Source organism: Cherax quadricarinatus, chromosome 86 (assembly GCF_038502225.1).
Source record: "Cherax quadricarinatus isolate ZL_2023a chromosome 86, ASM3850222v1, whole genome shotgun sequence".
In the NCBI taxonomy this organism is placed as follows: domain Eukaryota; kingdom Metazoa; phylum Arthropoda; class Malacostraca; order Decapoda; family Parastacidae; genus Cherax; species Cherax quadricarinatus.
The window spans coordinates 10,920,559-10,941,993 of NC_091377.1; the positions used below are offsets into that span (position 1 = coordinate 10,920,559).

The 21,435-nt window shown below is 48.4% G+C and overlaps 1 protein-coding gene across 2 annotated transcripts in view; it reads left to right on the forward strand.

Moving 5' to 3' along the window:
• homer (protein) overlaps nucleotides 1–21,435 on the forward strand; it is a 589,932-nt gene that overhangs the window by 259,446 nt on the left and 309,051 nt on the right. The window contains exon 2 of one of the 2 annotated variants that reach the window (XM_053797556.2): nucleotides 21,196–21,292. The exons of the other annotated variant lie outside the window; for it this stretch is intronic. Coding sequence (XP_053653531.1) covers nucleotides 21,285–21,292 — 8 coding nt within the window. The 5' untranslated portion in view covers nucleotides 21,196–21,284. The remainder of the gene's footprint in view (nucleotides 1–21,195; nucleotides 21,293–21,435) is intronic. 2 annotated transcript variants of the gene reach the window in all.

Here is a 21,435-nt window from a genome sequence, read left to right on the forward strand (position 1 = left end):
CGCTCCATGGTGACTCAGACCTGCCTGGGTGTGCATCGTGTCACCAAACACTCCATGTGACTTAGACCTGCCTGGGTCTGCATGGTGCCACCAAACATTCCAGGGTGACTCAGACCTGCCTGGGTGTGAGTGGCGTCACCAAGCACTCCAGGGTGACTCAAACCTGCCTGGGTCTGCATAATGTCACCAAACACTCCAGGGTGACTAAGACCTGCTTGGGTCTGCGTGGTGTCACCAAACGCTCTAGGGTGATTCAGACCTGCCTGGGTCTGCATGGTGTCAGAAAACACTACAGGGTGACTCAGACCTGCTTGGGTCTGCGTGATGTCACGAAGCATTCCAGGGTGACTCAGATCTGCCTGGGTGTGAGTGGTGTCACCAAACATTCCAGGGTGACTCAGACCTGCCTGGGCCTGCATAGTGTCACCAAACACTCCATGGTGACTCAGACCTGCCTGGGCCTGCACAGTGTCACCAAACACTCCAGGGTGACTCAGACCTGCCTGGGCCTGCATAGTGTCACCAAACACTCCAGGGTGACTCAGACCTGCCTGGGCCTGCATAGTGTCACCAAACACTCCAGGTGACTCAGACCTGCCTGGGCCTGCACAGTGTCACCAAACACTCCAGGTGACTCAGACCTGCCTGGGCCTGCATAGTGTCACCAAACACTCCAGGTGACTCAGACCTGCCTGGGCCTGCATAGTGTCACCAAACACTCCAGGGTGACTCAGACCTGCCTGGGCCTGCATAGTGTCACCAAACACTCCAGGGTGACTCAGACCTGCCTGGGCCTGCATAGTGTCACCAAACACTCCAGGGTGACTCAGACCTGCCTGGGCCTGCATAGTGTCACCAAACACTGCAGGGTGACTCAGACCTGCCTGGGCCTGCATAGTGTCACCAAACACTCCAGGGTGACTCAGACCTGCCTGGGCCTGCATAGTGTCACCAAGCACTCCAGGGTGACTCAGACCTGCCTGGGCCTGCATACCAAACACTCCAGTGTCACCAAGCACTCCAGGGTGACTCAGACCTGCCTGGGCCTGCATAGTGTCACCAAACACTCCAGGGTGACTCAGACCTGCCTGGGCCTGCATAGTGTCACCAAACACTGCAGGGTGACTCAGACCTGCCTGGGCCTGCATAGTGTCACCAAACACTCCAGGGTGACTCAGACCTGCCTGGGCCTGCATAGTGTCACCAAACACTCCAGGGTGACTCAGACCTGCCTGGGTCTGCATAGTGTCACCAAACACTCCAGGGTGACTCAGACCTGCTTGGGTCTGCGTGGTGTCACCAAACACTCCAGGGTGACTCAGACCTGCCTGGGTCTGCATGGTGTCACCAAACACTCCAGGGTGACTCAGACCTGCCTGGGTCTGCATAGTGTCACCAAACACTCCAGGGTGACTCAGACCTGCCTGGGCCTGCATAGTGTCACCAAACACTCCAGGGTGACTCAGACCTGCCTGGGCCTGCATAGTGTCACCAAACACTGCAGGTGCACATAACTTCTCGTTGCTAAACATTACCACACATTCAGTAAGTTAACACAGTGTCCCGCAACATGTCACACATCTCATCATCACATATTACAATAAGTATTTCCGTACACTAGTACGTTTGTTACAGTACAGTCAGCTGGAAAAAACAACTTTAACTATAAGGAATTATACATAACATAGAGAAGTTAGTGTCACTGGTAATAACTTATTTGGCAACAAACTTAAAAAAAAACATATAATTTCAATATATAAAGTAAAAGGACACAAGTGCAACTAATGTGACATTTATTGTGGCAACGTTTCGCTCTCCAGGAGCTTGGTAAAGCTCCTGGAGAGCGAAACGTTGCCACAATAAATGTCACATTAGTTGCACTTGTGTCCTTTTACTTTACATATTGTCGGTAATTCTACCAACTTTATTACAATTTCAATATAAAAAATATATTGCATAATGAGATTTATACGGTAAAGGGATTCTACTTCATTTGCATATTATTTTTATATTTCCATTTGTTAAAAAGAACTTTTCTCTTTTTCTGAACATTTTCGTTTTTTCAACTTTTCTTTATTCATTACGCAAGGTTTTGTGTATCTTATAAAGACAGTTTTCTTTACCCTAACTCACCTACACAGATATCTTGCAGTACCTTCAACTTGATGCACCACACTCGGAGACCTTCACACGTAAGCTACCTTATAGGTGTACCGTGGCTAGGTTGGCAGCGCACTCACCTCACATACTGTCTATGGTTTGATCCCCGGCATGGGTGGAAATATTAGTCATGCTTCTTGACACATGCAGCTCCTGTTCACTGAGCAGTAAGCAAGTACCTGGGTGTTAGTCGACTGTTGTGTGTGGCATCCTGGGGAGTGCTAGTATACCTCAGATAGGGCTGGGCGCTGTGAAAGGGGCTGAGGCAGAGTAACTCTTAGCCTGTAAAATTGATTTCTGTACGAAAAACAAGGTGATTTTATTGTCTGTCTCTTCATTACCACCAATTTTCCCTGAAAACTGAAGACTAACTTCAGGTGATTTCCATTACCCTTTACTAGTAATGGTCATGTCATACAGGTAATGGTCATGTCATACTTGTAATGGGCACGTCATACTGGTAATGGTCATGTCATACTGGTAATGGGCACGTCATACTGGTAATGGGCATGTCATACTGGCAATGGTCATGGCATACCAGTAATGGGCATGTCATACTGGTAATGGTCACGTCATACTGGTAATGGTCATGTCATACTGGTAATGGTCATGTCATACCAGTAATGGTCATGTCATACTGGTAATGGGCACGTCATACTGGTAATGGTCATGTCATACTGGTAATGGGCAGGTCATACTGGTAATGGTCATGTCATACTGGTAATGGGCACGTCATACTGGTAATGGGCATGTCATACTGGTAATGGTCATGTCATACTGGTAATGGTCACGTCATACTGGTAATGGTCATGTCATACTGGTAATGGGCATGTCATACCAGTAATGGTCATGTCATACTAGTAATGGTCATGCCATACTGGTAATGGTCATGTCATACTAGTAATGGTCATGCCATACTGGTAATGGTCATGTCGTGCAAGACAGGTATACAGTACCGACAAGATGAAAGTTAAGACACTTGTGCAACATCTGGTTATCTTTATTGTAGACGTTTCGCCATCCAGTGGCTTTATCAATACAGATTCTTGGACATAATTAGAAAACAGAAGAACTATATACAAAAGATGAGGTAATCAGTCCCTCAGCCTTGGAGGTGGTGTTTACAACACCGTGGTTGTAGAGATTCTGAAGCACAGGTAAGGAGACTGGCGCTTATATAGGCGTCAGTGAAGAGAGACGTGTAGCAGACGAGGGCATAGTCACTGGTAGGCGGGATTCCCCAGTGGAAGTAGGTTCTACCCAAATTGATGGGTTAGTTGTAGAAGTCGTGAAGAAGGTGATGTAGATGTATTGATAAAGCCACTGGATGGCGAAACGTCTACAATAAAGATAACCAGATTTTGCACAAGTATCTTAACTTTCACAATGGTCATGTCACTGGTCTACTCTTGTTAAATAATTGATTGCGACCAGTGACTTAGATTGGACTGAATTAACGTCATAAGATGGCGGCTGAAACATACAAGTCTCTTACAAGGAACTCTACACCTTGAGAGCTTCATCACATTGTATCATGTGTCTCCACCACCACTACACTTTACATCTAGTGTCACAGTTAAAACAGCACAGGACAGGGATTGTAACAGTAGGCCACACAGTCTATCACGACGACTTCAGTCCTCTTTCCTCATGACTCAAGGAAGCAGGGATAACTGCCACAGGTAACACATATATTTCCACCAAGTCATCTAATAATGGCTTCTGAAGTTGCTTCACTGTATCATTCTTCAGTAATGGCTTCTGAAGTTGCTTCACTGTATCATCCTTCAGTAATGGCTTCTGAAGTTGCTTCACTGTATCGTCCTTTGTAGACTTAAAGGGCTGCAACCCAGCCCTTGACCAGGCCTCCTGCTTGATGGGCAGATAAACCAGACTGTTGGTGCTAGCCACATGCAGTGTAACATATGGGTGACAGACCAGTTTATAAACTGACTTGAGCAACTTACTAAGTTCTCTCTTGACAGCTAGGGAATGTGTAGGTAATTATCCTTATGTATGATGGGAGATCTTCAAAGTTTTTAGTCTCTTATGTGTATTGAATTGTGTTCTTGTGTACTCGCTGCACTCCTGCTTGTTATTTACGTTATTCTGCACTGTTTGTCGAGGCTCGTGCTTTCGTAGGAGTGGTTCCTGTGGGAAGATTTAGGACCAGTCTCTCCAGAATTGTTCAGGTGCAAATTATGATGCACCTTTTTCACCTACGTTCCAAAGAGCACCATTCGAGAGACGTCATCTGTTCCTAATAATTTAGGTGATTGAATTTGCACAAGCTGGGAAGCTTCTCTGTACTTGTTACATATCTCTAGTTTTCCTGCCTTAAAGAGGCTGTTAGTAACTTAATATACAGAAGTATGCCAGTGTAGAGAGAAAAAGTGATTTATATAAATAGTATCCACATGTAGTTTTGAAGGTTCTAGTTATCCACTCAACCATTTTCCTTGAGACTGTCATAATAACAGTATTGTGTGAAATCTGACAATGTCACTCTCTCTTAATATTTTCCCCTTCTATTGAGTGGCTTTAGTTTGTTTATATCCTATTCCAGTTTTTTTACTCAATTTATTGAAAGTGGAGTATCTGAGATTTGTTCTCTTTGAGTATCACATTACTTGCTTTGGCCGAATAAAAGATATTGCTTATATCAGCGTAGAGATTTGTTGTTCTTCATCGACACAACTCGTTCAGATTCTAGTATCATGTCTCTGTCGGATTTGAAATTGAGAAAAAGAGCTGGAACAATAAGGGAACACTGTATCAACATTCGTGGCCCCAGAGTGTTCATCATGTTGTCAAAAGATATCAGAGAGACTGCTGAACAATTGTAGAAGTCTTCAAGAGTAAACTGGACAGGTAGCTTCACCAGGTACCAGATCAACCAGACTCTGATGGATATGTGGGCCAGCGGGCCACCAGCAGCAACAACCTGGTTTACCAGGCAAACACCAGACAAGCCTGGCCTATGGCCGGGCTCCGGGAGTAGAAAGAGTCTCGGAACTCATTGAAGGTATATCAGAGTAGTACTGTGCTTTCAGGAATATAGTTTTTCATTATAACAGTAAAACATCTGTCTGTCCAGTTTTTGAACGTGTTTTGTTGTATTAAACTGTGATGACACATGTCGATGGATTTATCTTTGATATACCTTTGATGAGTTTCCAGAATCTTATTACTCTTTGAGCCCAACCCTGGGCCAGACTCGTCTGGTGTTTGCCTGATCAACCAGGCTGTTGGTGCTAGAGGCCCAGTGTTCCACATATCTATCACAGCCTGCTTGATCTGGCACATGGTGAAGATATTTGTCCAGTTTTCTCTTGAAGACATCTACACTTGTTCCAGCAGTATTTCTGATATCTTCTGGTAAGATGTTGAATAGTTTGGGGCCACGAATGTTGATACAGTGTTTCCTTATTATCCCCACCGCAACCCTGCTTTTCACTGGGTTTATCTTGCACATCCTCCCATATCTCTCACTCCATTATGTTGTTATGGCAGTGTGCAGATTTGGGACCAAGCCCTCTGAGTACTTTCCAGGTATATATTATCATGTATCTCTCTGTCCTCCGCTCCGGTGAGTACATGTTCAAGACTTGAAGGCGTTCCCAGTAATTTAAATGCTTTACTGGTTCTGTCTAAGCCGTAACTGATCTCTGTATTTGTTCCAGCTCTGATATTTCTACTGTTTTGAACGGGACCGCCAACACTGAGCAATATTCCAGGCGAGGGAGCACTAGTGTTTTGAAAAGTGTCACCATTGGTATTATTTCCCTCGTGTTGAAAGTTCTCAATACCCACACCGTCATCCTCCTGGCTGTTGTGACCTTTATCTCATTATGATCTTTGAAAGAAAGGTCAGCTGACATAATTATTCCCAAGTCTTTTACGTGTTCCTTTCGTTCTGTTTGGTGATCCTCTTGAGTTTTGTGGCTTTTACAAAGCCTATGTATACTGCATCTGTATTTTGTTTTTCCATCAGTTCATTATGGTGTAATAGTCCAGTAGTTCAGACCAAACAGGAGCGACTTGCTCTAAACCCGTGATGCTGTGGCTGGTGAAATCGTTGTGAATCCAGAGGATTCCCAAAGTTTTGCTTCTTAAAACTCTCGAAGATTTTAATAATGTGAGACACAATTCCGTTGTTCTGTTTTTTTTATCATTGTTTGCTACCACTTTTTTGGAGTGAGAGCTGTATCAATGGTATATAATGACGGGGGCGATTCCTGTCACCAGTCTTCATATCCAGTGGATATTTAAGTCACGTGATCGTTGTTTAAATTGTTCATGAATATGGAGTTTCACGATTCTGGGCCTGGAAGGTTACCCAGATGTTAATACCTGGGAGTGATGGGAGAGATTACATATGTTAGTACTTGGGAGAGATCACAGATGGTAGTACCTGGGTGTGATGGAGGCTTCACAGATGTTAGTACCTGGGAGACATCACAGATGATAGTACCTGGGAGAGATCACAGATGGTAGTACTTGGGTGTGATGGGAAACATCACAGATGGTAGTACCTGGGAGAGATCACAGATGGTAGTACCTGGGAGAGATCACAGATGGTAGTACCTGGGAGTGATGGGAGACATCACAAATGTTAGTCCCAGGTGCTGGTGGTAGACAGTCCAGGTACTAGTGGTAGAGAGCCCAGGTACTGGTGGTAGGTAGCCCAGGTACTGTTGGTAGGGAGCCCAGGTACTGGTGGCAGGGAGCCCAGGTACTAGTAGAGAGTCCAGGTACTAGTGGTAAGGATCCCAGGTACTGGTGGTAGAGAGCCCAGGTACTAGTGGTAGGGAGCCCAGTTACTAGTGGCAGAGAGCCCATGTATAAGTGGTAGGGAGCCCAGGTACTAGTGGTAGGGAGTCCAGGTACAGGTGGGAGGGAGACCATTTATTGGTGGTAGAGAGCCCAGGTACAGGTGGTAGGGAGCCAAGGTATTAGTGGTAGAGAGCCCAGGTACAGGTGGTATGGAGCAAGGTACTGGTGGTAGGGAGCCAAGGCACTAGTGGTAGGGAGCACAGGTCCAGGTGGTAGGGATCGTAGGTACTAGCAGTAGAGATCCCTGGTACAGGTGGTAGGTAGCCCAGGTACTAGTGGTAGGGAGCCCAGGTACTGGTGGTAGGGAGCCCAGGTACTGGTGGTAGGGAGCCCAGGTACTGGTGGTAGGGAGCCCAGGTACTAGTGGTAGAGAGCCCAAGTACTTGTGATAGGGAGCCCAGGTACTAGTGGTAGGGAGCCCAGGCACTGGTGTTAGGGAACCCAGGTACTGGTGATAGGGAACCCAGGTACTGGTGGTAAGGAGTCCAGGTACTGGTGGTAGGAAGCCCAGGTACTTGTAGTAGGGAGCCCAGGTACTGGTTGTAGCCTAGGTACTGGTGGTATGGTGCCCAAGTACTGGTGTTAGGGAGCTCAAGTACTAGTGGTAGGGAGCCCAGGTACTAGTGATAGGGAGCCCAGGTACAGGTGGTAGGGAGCCCAGGTATTGGTGGTAGAGAGCCCAAGTGCAGGTGGTAGGGAGCCAAGGTACTGGTAGTAGGGTACCCTGGTACTGGTGATAGGGAGCCCAGGCACTGGTGGTAGCCCAGGTACTGGTGGTAGGGTGCCCAGGTACTGGTGATAGGGAGCCCAGTCACTAGTGGTAGCCCATGTACTGGTGGTAGGGTGCCCAGGTATTAGTGATAAGGAGCCCAGGTACTCGTGGTAGCCCAGGTACTGGTGGTACCCCAGGTACTGGTGGTAGGGAGCCCAGGTACTGGTGATAGGGAGCCCAGGTACTGATGGTAGGCAGCCTAGCAGGTACTGTTGATAGGGAGCCCAGGTAATGGTGGCAGGGAGCGCAGGCACTGGTGGTAGCCCAGGTACTGGTGGTAGGGTGCCCAGGTACTGGTGATAGGGAGCCCAGTCACTAGTGGTAGCCCATGTACTCGTGGTAGGTGCCCAGGTATTGGTGATAGGGAGCCCAGGTACTCGTGGTAGCCCAGGTACTGGTGATAGGGAGCCCAGGTACTGATGGTAGGCAGCCTAGCAGGTACTGTTGATAGGGAGCCCAGGTAATGGTGGCAGGGAGCGCAGGTACTGGTGGAAGGGAGCCCAGGTACTGTTGGTAGGTAGCCCAGGTACTGGTGGCAGGGTTCCCAGGTACTGTTGGTAGGTAGCCCAGGCACTGGTGGTAGGCAGCCCAGGTACTGGTGGTAGGTAGCACAGGTACTGGTGGCAAGGAGCCCAGGTACTGGTGGTAGGGAGCCCAGGTACTGGTGGTAGGGAGCCCAGGTACTGGTGGTAGGCAGCCCAGCAGGTACTGTTGATAGGGAGCCCAGGTAACGGTGGCAGGGAGCCCAGGTACTGGTGGCAGGGAGCCAGGTACTGTTGGTAGGTAGCCCATGCACTGTTGGCAGGGTTCCCAGGTACTGGTGGTAGGTAGCCCAGGTACTGGTGGTAGGCAGCCCAGCAGGTACTGTTGATAGGGAGCCCAGGTAACGGTGGCAGGGAGCCCAGGTACTGGTGGCAGGGAGCCAGGTACTGTTGGTAGGTAGCCCAGGCACTGTTGGCAGGGTTCCCAGGTACTGGTGGTAGGTAGCCCAGGTACTGGTGGTAGGCAGCCCAGGTACTGATGGTAGGCAGCCTTGCAGGTACTGTTGATAGGGAGCCCAGGTACTGGTGGTAGGTAGCCCTTGTACTATTGGTAGGTAGCCCAGGTACTAGTGGTAGGTAGCCCAGGTACTAGTGGTAGGGAGCCCAGGTACTGGTGGTAGGTAGCCCAGGTACTGGTGGTAGGTAGCCCAGGTACTGGTGGTAGGGAGCCCAGGTACTGGTGGTAGGGAGCCCAGGTACTAGTGGTAGGTAGCCCAAGTACTAGTGGTAGGTAGCCCAGGTACTAGTGGTAGGTAGCCCAAGTACTAGTGGTAGGTAGCCCAGGTACTAGTGGTAGGTACCCCAGGTACTAGTGGTAGGTAGCCCAGGTACTAGTGGTAGGGAGCCCAGGTACTGGTGATAGGGAGCCCAGGTACTGGTGGTAGGTAGCCCAGGTACTAGTGGTAGGTAGCCCAGGTACTAGTGGTAGGGAGCCCAGGTACTGGTGATAGGGAGCCCAGGTACTGGTGATAGGGAGCCCAGGTACTGGTGGTAGGTAGCCCAGGTACTAGTGGTAGGGAGCCCAGGTACTAGTGATAGGGAGCCCAGGTACTGGTGATAGGGAGCCCAGGTACTGGTGGTAGGTAGCCCAGGTGGTAGGTAGCTAGTGGTAGGTAGCCCAGGTACTAGTGTTAGGTAGCCCAGGTACTAGTGGTAGGGAGCCCAGGTACTGGTGATAGGGAGCCCAGGTACTAGTGGTAGGGAGCCCAGGTACTGGTGATAGGGAGCCCAGGTACTGGTGGTAGGGAGCCCAGGTACTGGTGATAGGGAGCCCAGGTACTAGTGGTAGGGAGCCCAGGTACTGGTGATAGGGAGCCCAGGTACTGGTGGTAGGGAGCCCAGGTACTGGTGGTAGGTAGCCCAGGTACTAGTGGTAGGTAGCCCAAGTACTAGGGTAGGTAGCCCAGGTACTAGTATAGGTAGCCCAGGTACTAGTGGTAGGTAGCCCAGGTACTAGTGGTAGGTAGCCCAGGTACTAGTGGTAGGGAGCCCAGGTACTGGTGATAGGGAGCCCAGGTACTAGTGGTAGGTAGCCCAGGTACTAGTGGTAGGGAGCTCAGGTACTAGTGGTAGGTAGCCCAGGTACTAGTGGTAGGGAGCCCAGGTACTGGTGATAGGGAGCCCAGGTACTAGTGGTAGGGAGCCCAGGTACTAGTGGTAGGTAGCCCAGGTACTAGTGGTAGGGAGCCCAGGTACTGGTGATAGGGAGCCCAGGTACTAGTGGTAGGTAGCCCAGGTACTAGTGGTAGGTAGCCCAGGTACTAGTGGTAGGTAGCCCAGGTACTAGTGGTAGGGAGCCCAGGTACTAGTGGTAGGGAGCCCAGGTACTGGTGATAGGGAGCCCAGGTACTAGTGGTAGGGAGCCCAGGTACTGGTGATAGGGAGCCCAGGTACTAGTGGTAGGTAGCCCAGGTACTGGTGGTAGGGAGCCCAGGTACTGGTGGTAGGTAGCCCATGTACTGGTGGTAGGGAGCCCAGGTACTAGTGGTAGGGAGCCCAGGTACTGGTGGTAGGGAGCCCAGGTACTGGTGATAGGGAGCCCAGGTACTGGTGATAGGGAGCCCAGGTACTGGTGATAGGGAGCCCAGGTACTGGTGATAGGGAGCCCAGGTACTGGTGGTAGGGAGCCCAGGTACTGGTGATAGGGAGCCCAGGTACTGGTGATAGGGAGCCCAGGTACTGGTGGTAGGGAGCCCAGGTACTGGTGGTAGGTAGCCCAGGTACTGGTGATAGGGAGCCCAGGTACTGGTGATAGGGAGCCCAGGTACTGGTGATAGGGAGCCCAGGTACTGGTGATAGGGAGCCCAGGTACTGGTGATAGGGAGCCCAGGTACTGGTGATAGGGAGCCCAGGTACTGGTGATAGGGAGCCCAGGTACTGGTGATAGGGAGCCCAGGTACTGGTGATAGGGAGCCCAGGTACTGGTGATAGGGAGCCCAGGTACTGGTGGTAGGTAGCCCAGGTACTGGTGATAGGGAGCCCAGGTACTGGTGATAGGGAGCCCAGGTACTGGTGATAGGGAGCCCAGGTACTGGTGATAGGGAGCCCAGGTACTGGTGATAGGGAGCCCAGGTACTGGTGATAGGGAGCCCAGGTACTGGTGATAGGGAGCCCAGGTACTGGTGATAGGGAGCCCAGGTACTGGTGATAGGGAGCCCAGGTACTGGTGATAGGGAGCCCAGGTACTGGTGATAGGGAGCCCAGGTACTGGTGATAGGGAGCCCAGGTACTGTGTGGGAGCCCAGGTACTGGTGATAGGGAGCCCAGGTACTGGTAGATAGGGAGCCCAGGTACTGGTGATACTGGGAGGGAGCCCACTGGTGATAGGGAGCCCAGGTACTAGGTGATACTAGGGAGCCCAGGTACTGGTGGTAGGGAGCCCAGGTACTGGTGATAGGGAGCCCAGGTACTGGTGATAGGGTAGCCCAGGTACTGGTGAGGGAGCCCAGGTACTGGTGATAGCCCCAGGTACTGGTGATAGGGAGCCCAGGTACTGGTGATAGGGAGCCCAGGTACTGGTGATAGGGAGCCCAGGTACTGGTGATAGGGAGCCCAGGTACTGGTGATAGGGAGCCCAGGTACTGGTGATAGGGAGCCCAGGTACTGGTGATAGGGAGCCCAGGTACTGGTGATAGTAGGGATAGGGAGCCCAGGCACTGGTGTTAGGGAGCACAGGTACTAGTGATAGGTAGCCCAGGTACTGGTGATAGGGAGCCCAGGTACTGGTGATAGGGAGCCCAGGTACTGGTGATAGGGAGCCCAGGTACTGGTGATAGGGAGCCCAGGTACTGGTGATAGGGAGCCCAGGTACTGGTGATAGGGAGCCCAGGTACTGGTGATAGGGAGCCCAGGTACTGGTGATAGGGAGCCCAGGTACTGGTGGTAGGTAGCCCAGGTACTGGTGATAGGGAGCCCAGGTACTGGTGATAGGGAGCCCTGGTGAGGTACTGGTGATAGGGAGCCCAGGTACTGGTGATAGGGAGCCCAGTTACTGGTGGTAGGTAGCCCAGGTACTGGTGATAGGGAGCCCAGGTAGGTGATAGGGAGCCCAGGTACTGGTGATAGGGAGCCCAGGTACTGGTGATAGGGAGCCCAGGTACTGGTGGTAGGGAGCCCAGGTACTGGTGATAGGGAGCCCAGGTACTGGTGATAGGGAGCCCAGGTACTGGTGGTAGGTAGCCCAGGTACTGGTGATAGGGAGCCCAGGTACTGGTGATAGGGAGCCCAGGTACTGGTGATAGGGAGCCCAGGTACTGGTGATAGGGAGCCCAGGTACTGGTGGTAGGGAGCCCAGGTACTAGTGGTAGGTAGCCCAGGTACTGGTGGTAGGGAGCCCAGGTACTGGTGGTAGGTAGCCCAGGTACTGGTGGTAGGTAGCCCAGGTACTGGTGGTAGGGAGCCCAGGTACTGGTGGTAGGGAGCCCAGGTACTGGTGATAGGGAGCCCAGGTACTGGTGATAGGGAGCCCAGGTACTGGTGATAGGGAGCCCATGTACTGGTGGTAGGGAGCCCAGGTACTAGTGATAGGGAGCGAGCCCAGGTACTGGTGATAGGGAGCCCAGGTACTGGTGGTAGGTAGCCCAGGTACTGGTGATAGGGAGCCCAGGTACTGGTGATAGGGAGCCCAGGTACTGGTGATAGGGAGCCCAGGTACTGGTGATAGGGAGCCCAGGTACTGGTGGTAGGGAGCCCAGGTACTGGTGATAGGGATCCCAGGTACTGGTGATAGGGAGCCCAGGTACTAGTGGTAGGGAGCCCAGGTACTGGTGATAGGGAGCCCAGGTACTAGTGGTAGGTAGCCCAGGTACTAGTGGTAGGTAGCCCAGATACTAGTGGTAGGTAGCCCAGGTACTAGTGGTAGGTAGCCCAGGTACTGGTGGTAGGGAGCCCAGGTACTGGTGATAGGGAGCCCAGGTACTAGTGGTAGGTAGCCCAGGTACTAGTGGTAGGTAGCCCAGGTACTAGTGGTAGGTAGCCCAGGTACTGGTGGTAGGGAGCCCAGGTACTGGTGATAGGGAGCCCATGTACTAGTGGTAGGTAGCCCAGGTACTAGTGGTAGGTAGCCCAGGTACTGGTGGTAGGGAGCCCAGGTACTGGTGATAGGGAGCCCAGGTACTGGTGATAGGGAGCCCAGGTACTGGTGATAGGGAGCCCAGGTACTGGTGATAGGGAGCCCAGGTACTGGTGGTAGGTAGCCCAGGTACTGGTGATAGGGAGCCCAGGTACTGGTGATAGGGAGCCCAGGTACTGGTGATAGGGAGCCCAGGTACTGGTGGTAGGTAGCCCAGGTACTGGTGATAGGGAGCCCAGGTACTGGTGATAGGGAGCCCAGGTACTGGTGATAGGGAGCCCAGGTACTGGTGATAGGGAGCCCAGGTACTGGTGATAGGGAGCCCAGGTACTGGTGATAGGGAGCCCAGGTACTGGTGATAGGGAGCCCAGGTACTGGTGATAGGGAGCCCAGGTACTGGTGATAGGGAGCCCAGGTACTAGTGATAGGGAGCCCAGGTACTGGTGATAGGGAGCCCAGGTACTGGTGATAGGGAGCACAGGTACTAGTGATAGGGAGCCCAGGTACTAGTGATAGGGAACACAGGTGTGTGCTTCAAGGAACAACAAAGTCTTGAGAATATCGTGCTCTTGTTAAGTAGCAACTTACTCACTCCCGTCTAGTTTTCTTCTTCATCACAAAGTTTCTAGTCGGTGGAGACTTTTCCTGTTGATAGGCAGCGATGCTGTAAACTTTGTCAAGTTTTCCAACTTAGTAGTAGTTAGCCGTACCCTTAGAGCTCCTTCCAGGACCTGGCTAAAGTAATGGAACCTGTAACTAGTTTCCAGAGTCCTTCTCTCTCCACGCACACCTGATGAACCAGTTTTCTCCTGACAATTTTTGTCTTAGTTTCGAGAATTATTTCGTGTGTGCTGGTAGTATGTTAACAGACACGTAAGTTACACCGTCTTATAATAACATGTTCATTTTTTCCACTGTAATCCACCTTGTTCATAATTACTATCGCATTTGCTTTGTTTGTTTCGTAAAGTGAAGTCCAGGATCTTGACTTAATTCATGGTATAACTTAACAAATATTTGAGGTCAGTTGTGTTCCACAGGTCTGAGGTTTACTCAGACATCGAAGATTTGTTAAGTTATACCATTAATTATGTAAAGATCCTGGACTTCACCTTACGAAACAAACAAAGCAAATGCGAAAGTAATTATGAACAAGGTAGATTATAGTGGAAAAATGAACATGTTATTAGAAGACGGTGTAACTTACGTACGCGTTAAGAAACGAACCAGTGAGATTAGGAAGGTGTTGTTTGCAGTATACATTAAGTTTGACTTGTTTGTGTTTCTCGGTATCTCTATTTTTCTGCAGTACAGGAAGGCCCCACTTATACAGCAGCATTTTAGATTCCGGGCTACTGCTGTAAAACTAAAATAGCTGTAAAGTGAAACATTGCCATTATTCACTATCCAATGTATATAAAAGCCTGATAACATGTTTCCTCTATCAGATATTAAATGAACAATAAAAATAGGCCTAAAAATGCATATACGGTACACACATTACTTACCTTAAAATATTTTCGTCGTTATTGTGAGTGGTGCATATTTATAATAGGAAGCCTGATTAAATGAAGAATGGGTATAATTGAGAGCCGGTGTATTAGCAAAACGCCGTAAAGCAAAGCACTGTAAAGCAAAGCACTGTAAAGCAAAGCACTGTAAAGTAAAGCACTGTAAAGCGGGGTCTACCTATATTTACTTAGCAGTTTTAGATGTGGTGTACGATCGGGCCGTAGTAACGATGATCCTTGGAACTCACACGAGATAACAATCTTTGTAAAATTGCAGGAGAGCCAACATAACGTGCTCCACATTCATTACTTCTTGCAGTATTGTTATGTTGGTGTGCAGTTGACTACCTCTACATCTGTACCCAGTGTCCACACTGGACTACACTACATAAACTTTATAAGGTCATATTCTGGCACTGGATGCCACTTTGTTCATTAAGGAACTTCTGTTTACTCTCATTTTCTTTAGCTCTCATCTAACGTGAGCAGCTAAGCCAGTGAAGTTGGGTATTGCATTTGGCTGGCGTTTAGCGGACCGAGGATCGAGCTCCACTTATTAAGAATAACCCACACGGGTTTAGTATATCACATGAACAGACTAATATTCCTCTAATATACCCATAATATCCCCCCCCCTACCTTTCCCTTCCTCTCTCCCTTTCCCTCTCCCTTTCCTCCCCATTTCCGAGAAGAGAAACAACGTTGACGGGAGATTTATCCGTAAAAACTTGCAGTTGTGGTCACAGTGGTGGCCCATACTAACATCCCTATGGTGTCCCAGGTTAAATCTATAGTCTTGATCATTTAGAAAATTTTTCTCTGTGTTAAATATCACATGTTTGGAAATTCATGATGTTGTTATGGCATAAAATATTATATTTTTTTTTTCAGAATTTTACATATCTGGAGCTGCGTATAAAGAGGACCTCATTATAAATGAACCGATGAGTGCTTGCATTCACTGATGCTCTTAGTGGTCTTAGACGGTCACCAATTACAGTGTGTGTGTGTGTGCACAAGAGATATTTAATGATCTTAGTGCACTGGGGAAAATTGTGTGCACTCATAAATCACTTAACTCACATTTAGGAGCAAATTATACATAAATAACCCGCACCTTGGAGCTAGAAGCTTATGACGACGTTTCGGTCTAACTTGGACCATTGACTAGTTAATAAATTAAGATACATGTGCAATATTTGGGTATCTTTATTGAGGAAACGTTTCGCCACACAATGGCTTCATTAGTCCTCTACAAAGTAGAATGAAGATCAGAAGGAGTTTGAGGTAATCAGTCCCTCAGCCTTGAGTAGATGTAATCCATCGTGTCTAATTTATTAACTTGTCGGTTCTCTAAACCATTTATCTACATTGACTAGTTAATGGTCCAAGTCGGACCGAAACGTCGTCATAAGCTTCCTTCTGCTATGTGCGGGTTATCTGTGTGTTGTTCCAGTCACGGTATTGTGCCTTTTTCTTCTTTATAAACAAACTAGAGTAGCAGAGATGAAAAGTTTATTTGTATATACTATTAATGGTATAAACCTTGATAATAAATACCGACAAGTTGGTTTAGAAAAACACTTAAGCAAACACTAGGAAAAAATATATCCTAGCGTTTGCTTACGTGTTTTTCTAAACCAACTATTAATGGTTGTAAGGATTATCATCCCTGCGGGTGAATATAAATAGAAGTTTGTATTATTTGCTCTGGTGCGTCCAAGAGACAACAAGGTCTAGGAATCTTCCAGAGTGTGAAACATTTACCAGGCTTCGGTTTCACTCATAAAAGAGGTGGGTAGTACTTTAGTGGATATTAGCTGTCTAACTAACCTACTGTCTGGATGCTAAACAGTAAGCTTTAAAAGAAGAGTATATCATAGCATATTACATTTGTCAATCATAAAACCATGTGAAAGCTGTGTACGGTGTTCAGTGTAGAGAACAAAGAGGCACAATACCCTGACTGTAACAATATACAAATGACTTCTACTCCTTTCCTAGTTTTTTTCGTTTTTTTCTTCGTTTTCCTTTCTTCTCCCTAAGTGTGTTCTGTCCTTCAGTTTTTTTTTTTTCCTGTGTTTTTGGTCCTACCCGTTGTGGCCATTAGGTCTCCTGCAGTGCTCCATTTTCTTGCCTTAGACTTACCCCACTTCTACTACTACCACCACTCCGTTACTGGTACTGTTGCTACCACCACTATTAGTGCCTCCGTTCACCTTCCACTCTCCCGTCTCTTGTGCCACTAAAACTACTCTCCCTGCTTTCTACTACCACTGCTACTTCCAATACCAGCATTACCACTGCCTCTTATTCTTCCTCTCTCGGTCCCTTCCCTGTCTCCCTCGCCTATATATACTGGCTCCCTCACTCTTTTGTGTTAATGTGATTTTGTAAATAGTCCAAGTCGGACCGAAACGTCGTCGTAAGCGTCTCTCTCCTATGTGTGCGGGTTATTTGTATATGGTATCCAAGAAACTGGACAAACACTTTCCTCAGGTGCCAATCAAACAGGCTGTGATGGATGTGTGAGCCAGTGGGCCGTCAGCAGCAACAGCGTGGTTGATGAGGCAAGCACCAGACAAACCTGACCCAAGGCTGGGCTTCGGAAGTAGGAAAATTCTCGAAAATCATCAAAGGTAAAGGTGTGTTGATAATGGTATAAAATTCCCAGAAGTTGATGAGTAAGACACATTTACAACAGTTGGGTATCTATTGTTGAAACGTTTCGCCTACACAGTAGGCTTCTACAGTCGAATACAGAGGCAGCCAATAGCTCAGCCTGGAGAGGAGTCCAGCTTCATGGTCTGGAACCAGGCTGAGGGACTGACCACCTCGAATACTTTTTCTCCAAGGTTGATGGACTGATTACATCATCTTTGTTTCATTACTACATCTGCTACTTCTGTGTAGGCGAAATGTTTCAACAATAAAGATACCCAACTGTTGCAGGTGTGTCTAACTCATCAAAAGTAAAGGTGTTTACAGTGCTCATACAGTGATGAAGCCTATAACGAAGTAATTTGTAATTTGTTGAAACATTTCACTGGCGCAGACTTCTTCAGTGAATACTAGGTGTATTACTAGTTATTAACTTGTAGGAACTGTATATTAGTTGTAATATAATACAGATAAGCTTCCCACACGAAGCTCACTGAGGACTTGAAACATAGAAGTTATATATGTTGACCCAGAAGTAGTGATGTGTCGTGAGAGGTTCGTCTCTTATGGCCTCCACGTGATGTGTCGTGAGAGGTTCGTCTCTTATGGCCTCCACGTGATGTGTCGTGAGAGGTTCGTCTCTTATGGCCTCCACGTGATGTGTCGTGAGAGGTTCGTCTCTTATGGCCTCCACGTGATGTGTCGTGAGAGGTTCGTCTCTTATGGCCTCCACGTGATGTGTCGTGAGAGGTTCGTCTCTTATGGCCTCCACGTGATGTGTCGTGAGAGGTTCGTCTCTTATGGCCTCCACGTGATGTGTCGTGAGAGGTTCGTCTCTTATGGCCTCCACGTGATGTGTCATGAGAGGTTCGTCTCTTGTGGCCTCCACGTGATGTGTCGTGAGAGGTTCGTCTCTTATGGCCTCCACGTGATGTGTCGTGAGAGGTTCGTCTCTTGTGGCCTCCACGTGATGTGTCATGAGAGGTTCGTCTCTTATGGCCTCCACGTGATGTATCGTGAGAGGTTCGTCTCTTATGGCCTCCACGTGATGTATCGTGAGAGGTTCGTCTCTTATGGCCTCCACGTGATGTGTCGTGAGAGGTTCGTCTCTTATGGCCTCCACGTGATGTGTCGTGAGAGGTTCGTCTCTTATGGCCTCCACGTGATGTGTCGTGAGAGGTTCGTCTCTTATGGCCTCCACGTGATGTGTCGTGAGAGGTTCGTCTCTTATGGCCTCCACGTGATGTGTCATGAGAGGTTCGTCTCTTGTGGCCTCCACGTGATGTGTCGTGAGAGGTTCGTCTCTTATGGCCTCCACGTGATGTGTCGTGAGAGGTTCGTCTCTTGTGGCCTCCACGTGATGTGTCATGAGAGGTTCGTCTCTTATGGCCTCCACGTGATGTATCGTGAGAGGTTCGTCTCTTATGGCCTCCACGTGATGTATCGTGAGAGGTTCGTCTCTTATGGCCTCCACGTGATGTGTCGTGAGAGGTTCGTCTCTTATGGCCTCCACGTGATGTGTCGTGAGAGGTTCGTCTCTTATGGCCTCCACGTGATGTGTCATGAGAGGTTCGTCTCTTATGGCCTCCACGTGATGTGTCATGAGAGGTTCGTCTCTTATGGCCTCCACGTGATGTGTCGTGAGAGGTTCGTCTCTTGTGGCCTCCACGTGATGTGTCATGAGAGGTTCGTCTCTTATGGCCTCCACGTGATGTGTCATGAGAGGTTCGTCTCTTATGGCCTCCACGTGATGTGTCGTGAGAGGTTCGTCTCTTATGGCCTCCACGTGATGTGTCGTGAGAGGTTCGTCTCTTATGGCCTCCACGTGATGTGTCGTGAGAGGTTCGTCTCTTATGGCCTCCACGTGATGTGTCGTGAGAGGTTCGTCTCTTATGGCCTCCACGTGATGTGTCGTGAGAGGTTCGTCTCTTATGGCCTCCACGTGATGTGTCGTGAGAGGTTCGTCTCTTATGGCCTCCACGTGATGTGTCGTGAGAGGTTCGTCTCTTATGGCCTCCACGTGATGTGTCGTGAGAGGTTCGTCTCTTATGGCCTCCACGTGATGTGTCGTGAGAGGTTCGTCTCTTATGGCCTCCACGTGATGTGTCGTGAGAGGTTCGTCTCTTGTGGCCTCCACGTGATGTGTCGTGAGAGGTTCGTCTCTTATGGCCTCCACGTGATGTGTCGTGAGAGGTTCGTCTCTTGTGGCCTCCACTACCTCCATGTAGCTCCATCATATCTATACTCTTGACGATGTGATTTTTTTTAGTCACATTAAGCTGGTCTATTTACAAGTGATTCCTGATATTATTGTGCCTGCTGAAGCTTGTATTGACCATGCTTTCTGGTTGTTAGCTCGCAGAACGATGTAGGCACCACATTCTGGTTGATCAGGAACCATTTGCAGCATTATCTTGAGCTCACTTTTGAAGACACGAGTGTGCTGAGTTTTACCCTTGAATGTAATATGTACCTACTGAGTTACATTTGCACTCCTGCTCATTACAGTTAGTGTGACAGTGCTATCAAAGTCTTTGAAAAGAAACTGGTTGACTACCTCAGCCAGATGCCACATCAACCATGCTGTGAGGGCTTTGTGGGCCAGCGTGCCAATAACACCAACAGCCTGGTTGAACAAACAAACAAAAGGAAAAGCCGTGCTGCGAGGGTATGAAAACACTGGAAAACGGTCATTGTGGATCACAGACATGCTACTGTCTCTTGTAAGGAAATATTTCATCGTGTACATATGGACGTAGTTGGTGCAGCGCTTGTCATGTGTGTTACGATATAGTTCTCACCATCAAAGTTAGTACCTGCTCAGCCGAGCTGTGGTTCGTACGTCGGCTTGTGTGCGGCCAGCAGTAACAACCTAGTTGATCAGGCCCTGATCCACCGCAAGGCCTGGTCATGGACCGGACCGCGGGGGCGTTGATCCCCGAAACACCTTCCAGGTATCACTCCACAGTTACACACTTTAAAGGCTTCTAGGCACTCTCAGTACACTTGTAAATACTTTTAGGCAGTGAGTAAACTCTGGTCATTCTTCAATGTATATGCATGCCTTTGATGAATTTCGAGTTTTTCTACGCTCGGAGCCCGGCCCTGGACCAAGCTCGTCTGGTGTTTGTCTGGTCAAGTAGGCTGTTGGCCTGATGGCCCGCATATCCATCACAGCCTGGTTGATTTGACACTTGGTGGAGGTGCTTGTCCAGTTTACTATTGAGGACTTTATGCTTGTCCCAGTAATGTTTCTCATATATTTTGGTAAGATGGGGCCTTTATTTCCTAAAATATACTGAGATGTCTAAATGTCAATGTGTATATACACGGAGAGTTTAGATAAATACCTAAAATGGAGATTAAGCTATTCTTAAGGTCATTGTATAAGTGAATCGCAGCGTTAAGAATCCTAGTGCAGAGTTTAAATTAAAGAGAGTAAAGCAAACTTGGCCACATATTGCTTGTTGGTGGCCCTGCTGGTGTGGATGGTGATGACTCCCAGCTGGCTCGTTCACCTCCCCACCTAAGCTCTGGCTTGCCACGTTCCTGGTAATGCCTTAAAGCAAAGTTACGATGTGTCCTTATTAACTCCTACTACCACACCGTTCCTAACTCAGGTGAGTGTGAAATGGAAGCTTCTTAAATGTTTTGAACTCTGGCAAAATTATTGGTCTTTTGATGGTCTCCCGAGACCGTAAGATGCCTGGTATAAATACGAGTGTGATACGACAACTTGGTAAATGTATTAAAGTCTGTTTATTGAGTAAGACGATTAGTATAATTTACACACTGATGTTTCCAGACAGTATACACTTAGCTGTATTCTCCCGTCCTTTCAGTAGCTAGAATTGGAACAACTCCCTCCTTGCACTAAAACTGATTTCCTTCCATTGTCCAGGTGTTATGTGACTCCTAACTAATAAATATGTTAATATATAATAATAATAATTTGATTTTCCTCCACATGTGCAACACGTTTTGTACGTGTTTCTCACTCGTCAACTTGTCAGTATTGTAAGATTTATGCATACCGTTAATGTGATAGTTCTCATGCCTGTAACAGTTAGAAATTTGTTCGGCCAGAGGGGCGGTGATCCTTGAAGATATTACCATATATATAGGAGTTTGTGTTTGTTTCAGGTAAGGAGGAGGCAGTGTTGACGAGTCAGTGAGGAGTTGCCCCCAGGTGTCGGGGTGTAGAGAATACACCTCTCCCCCCTGCTGTCTACATGATGAAGTAGGTGAAGCTCTCACCGTCTTTCTCCATGTTTACTCTTGATGTTTACTCTCAGGTGATGTTTAGTGTCACCAGGGTCTTGATGTTTAGTGTCAGGGTCTTGATGTTTTATGTCACCATGCTGTTGATATTGACTCTCAACA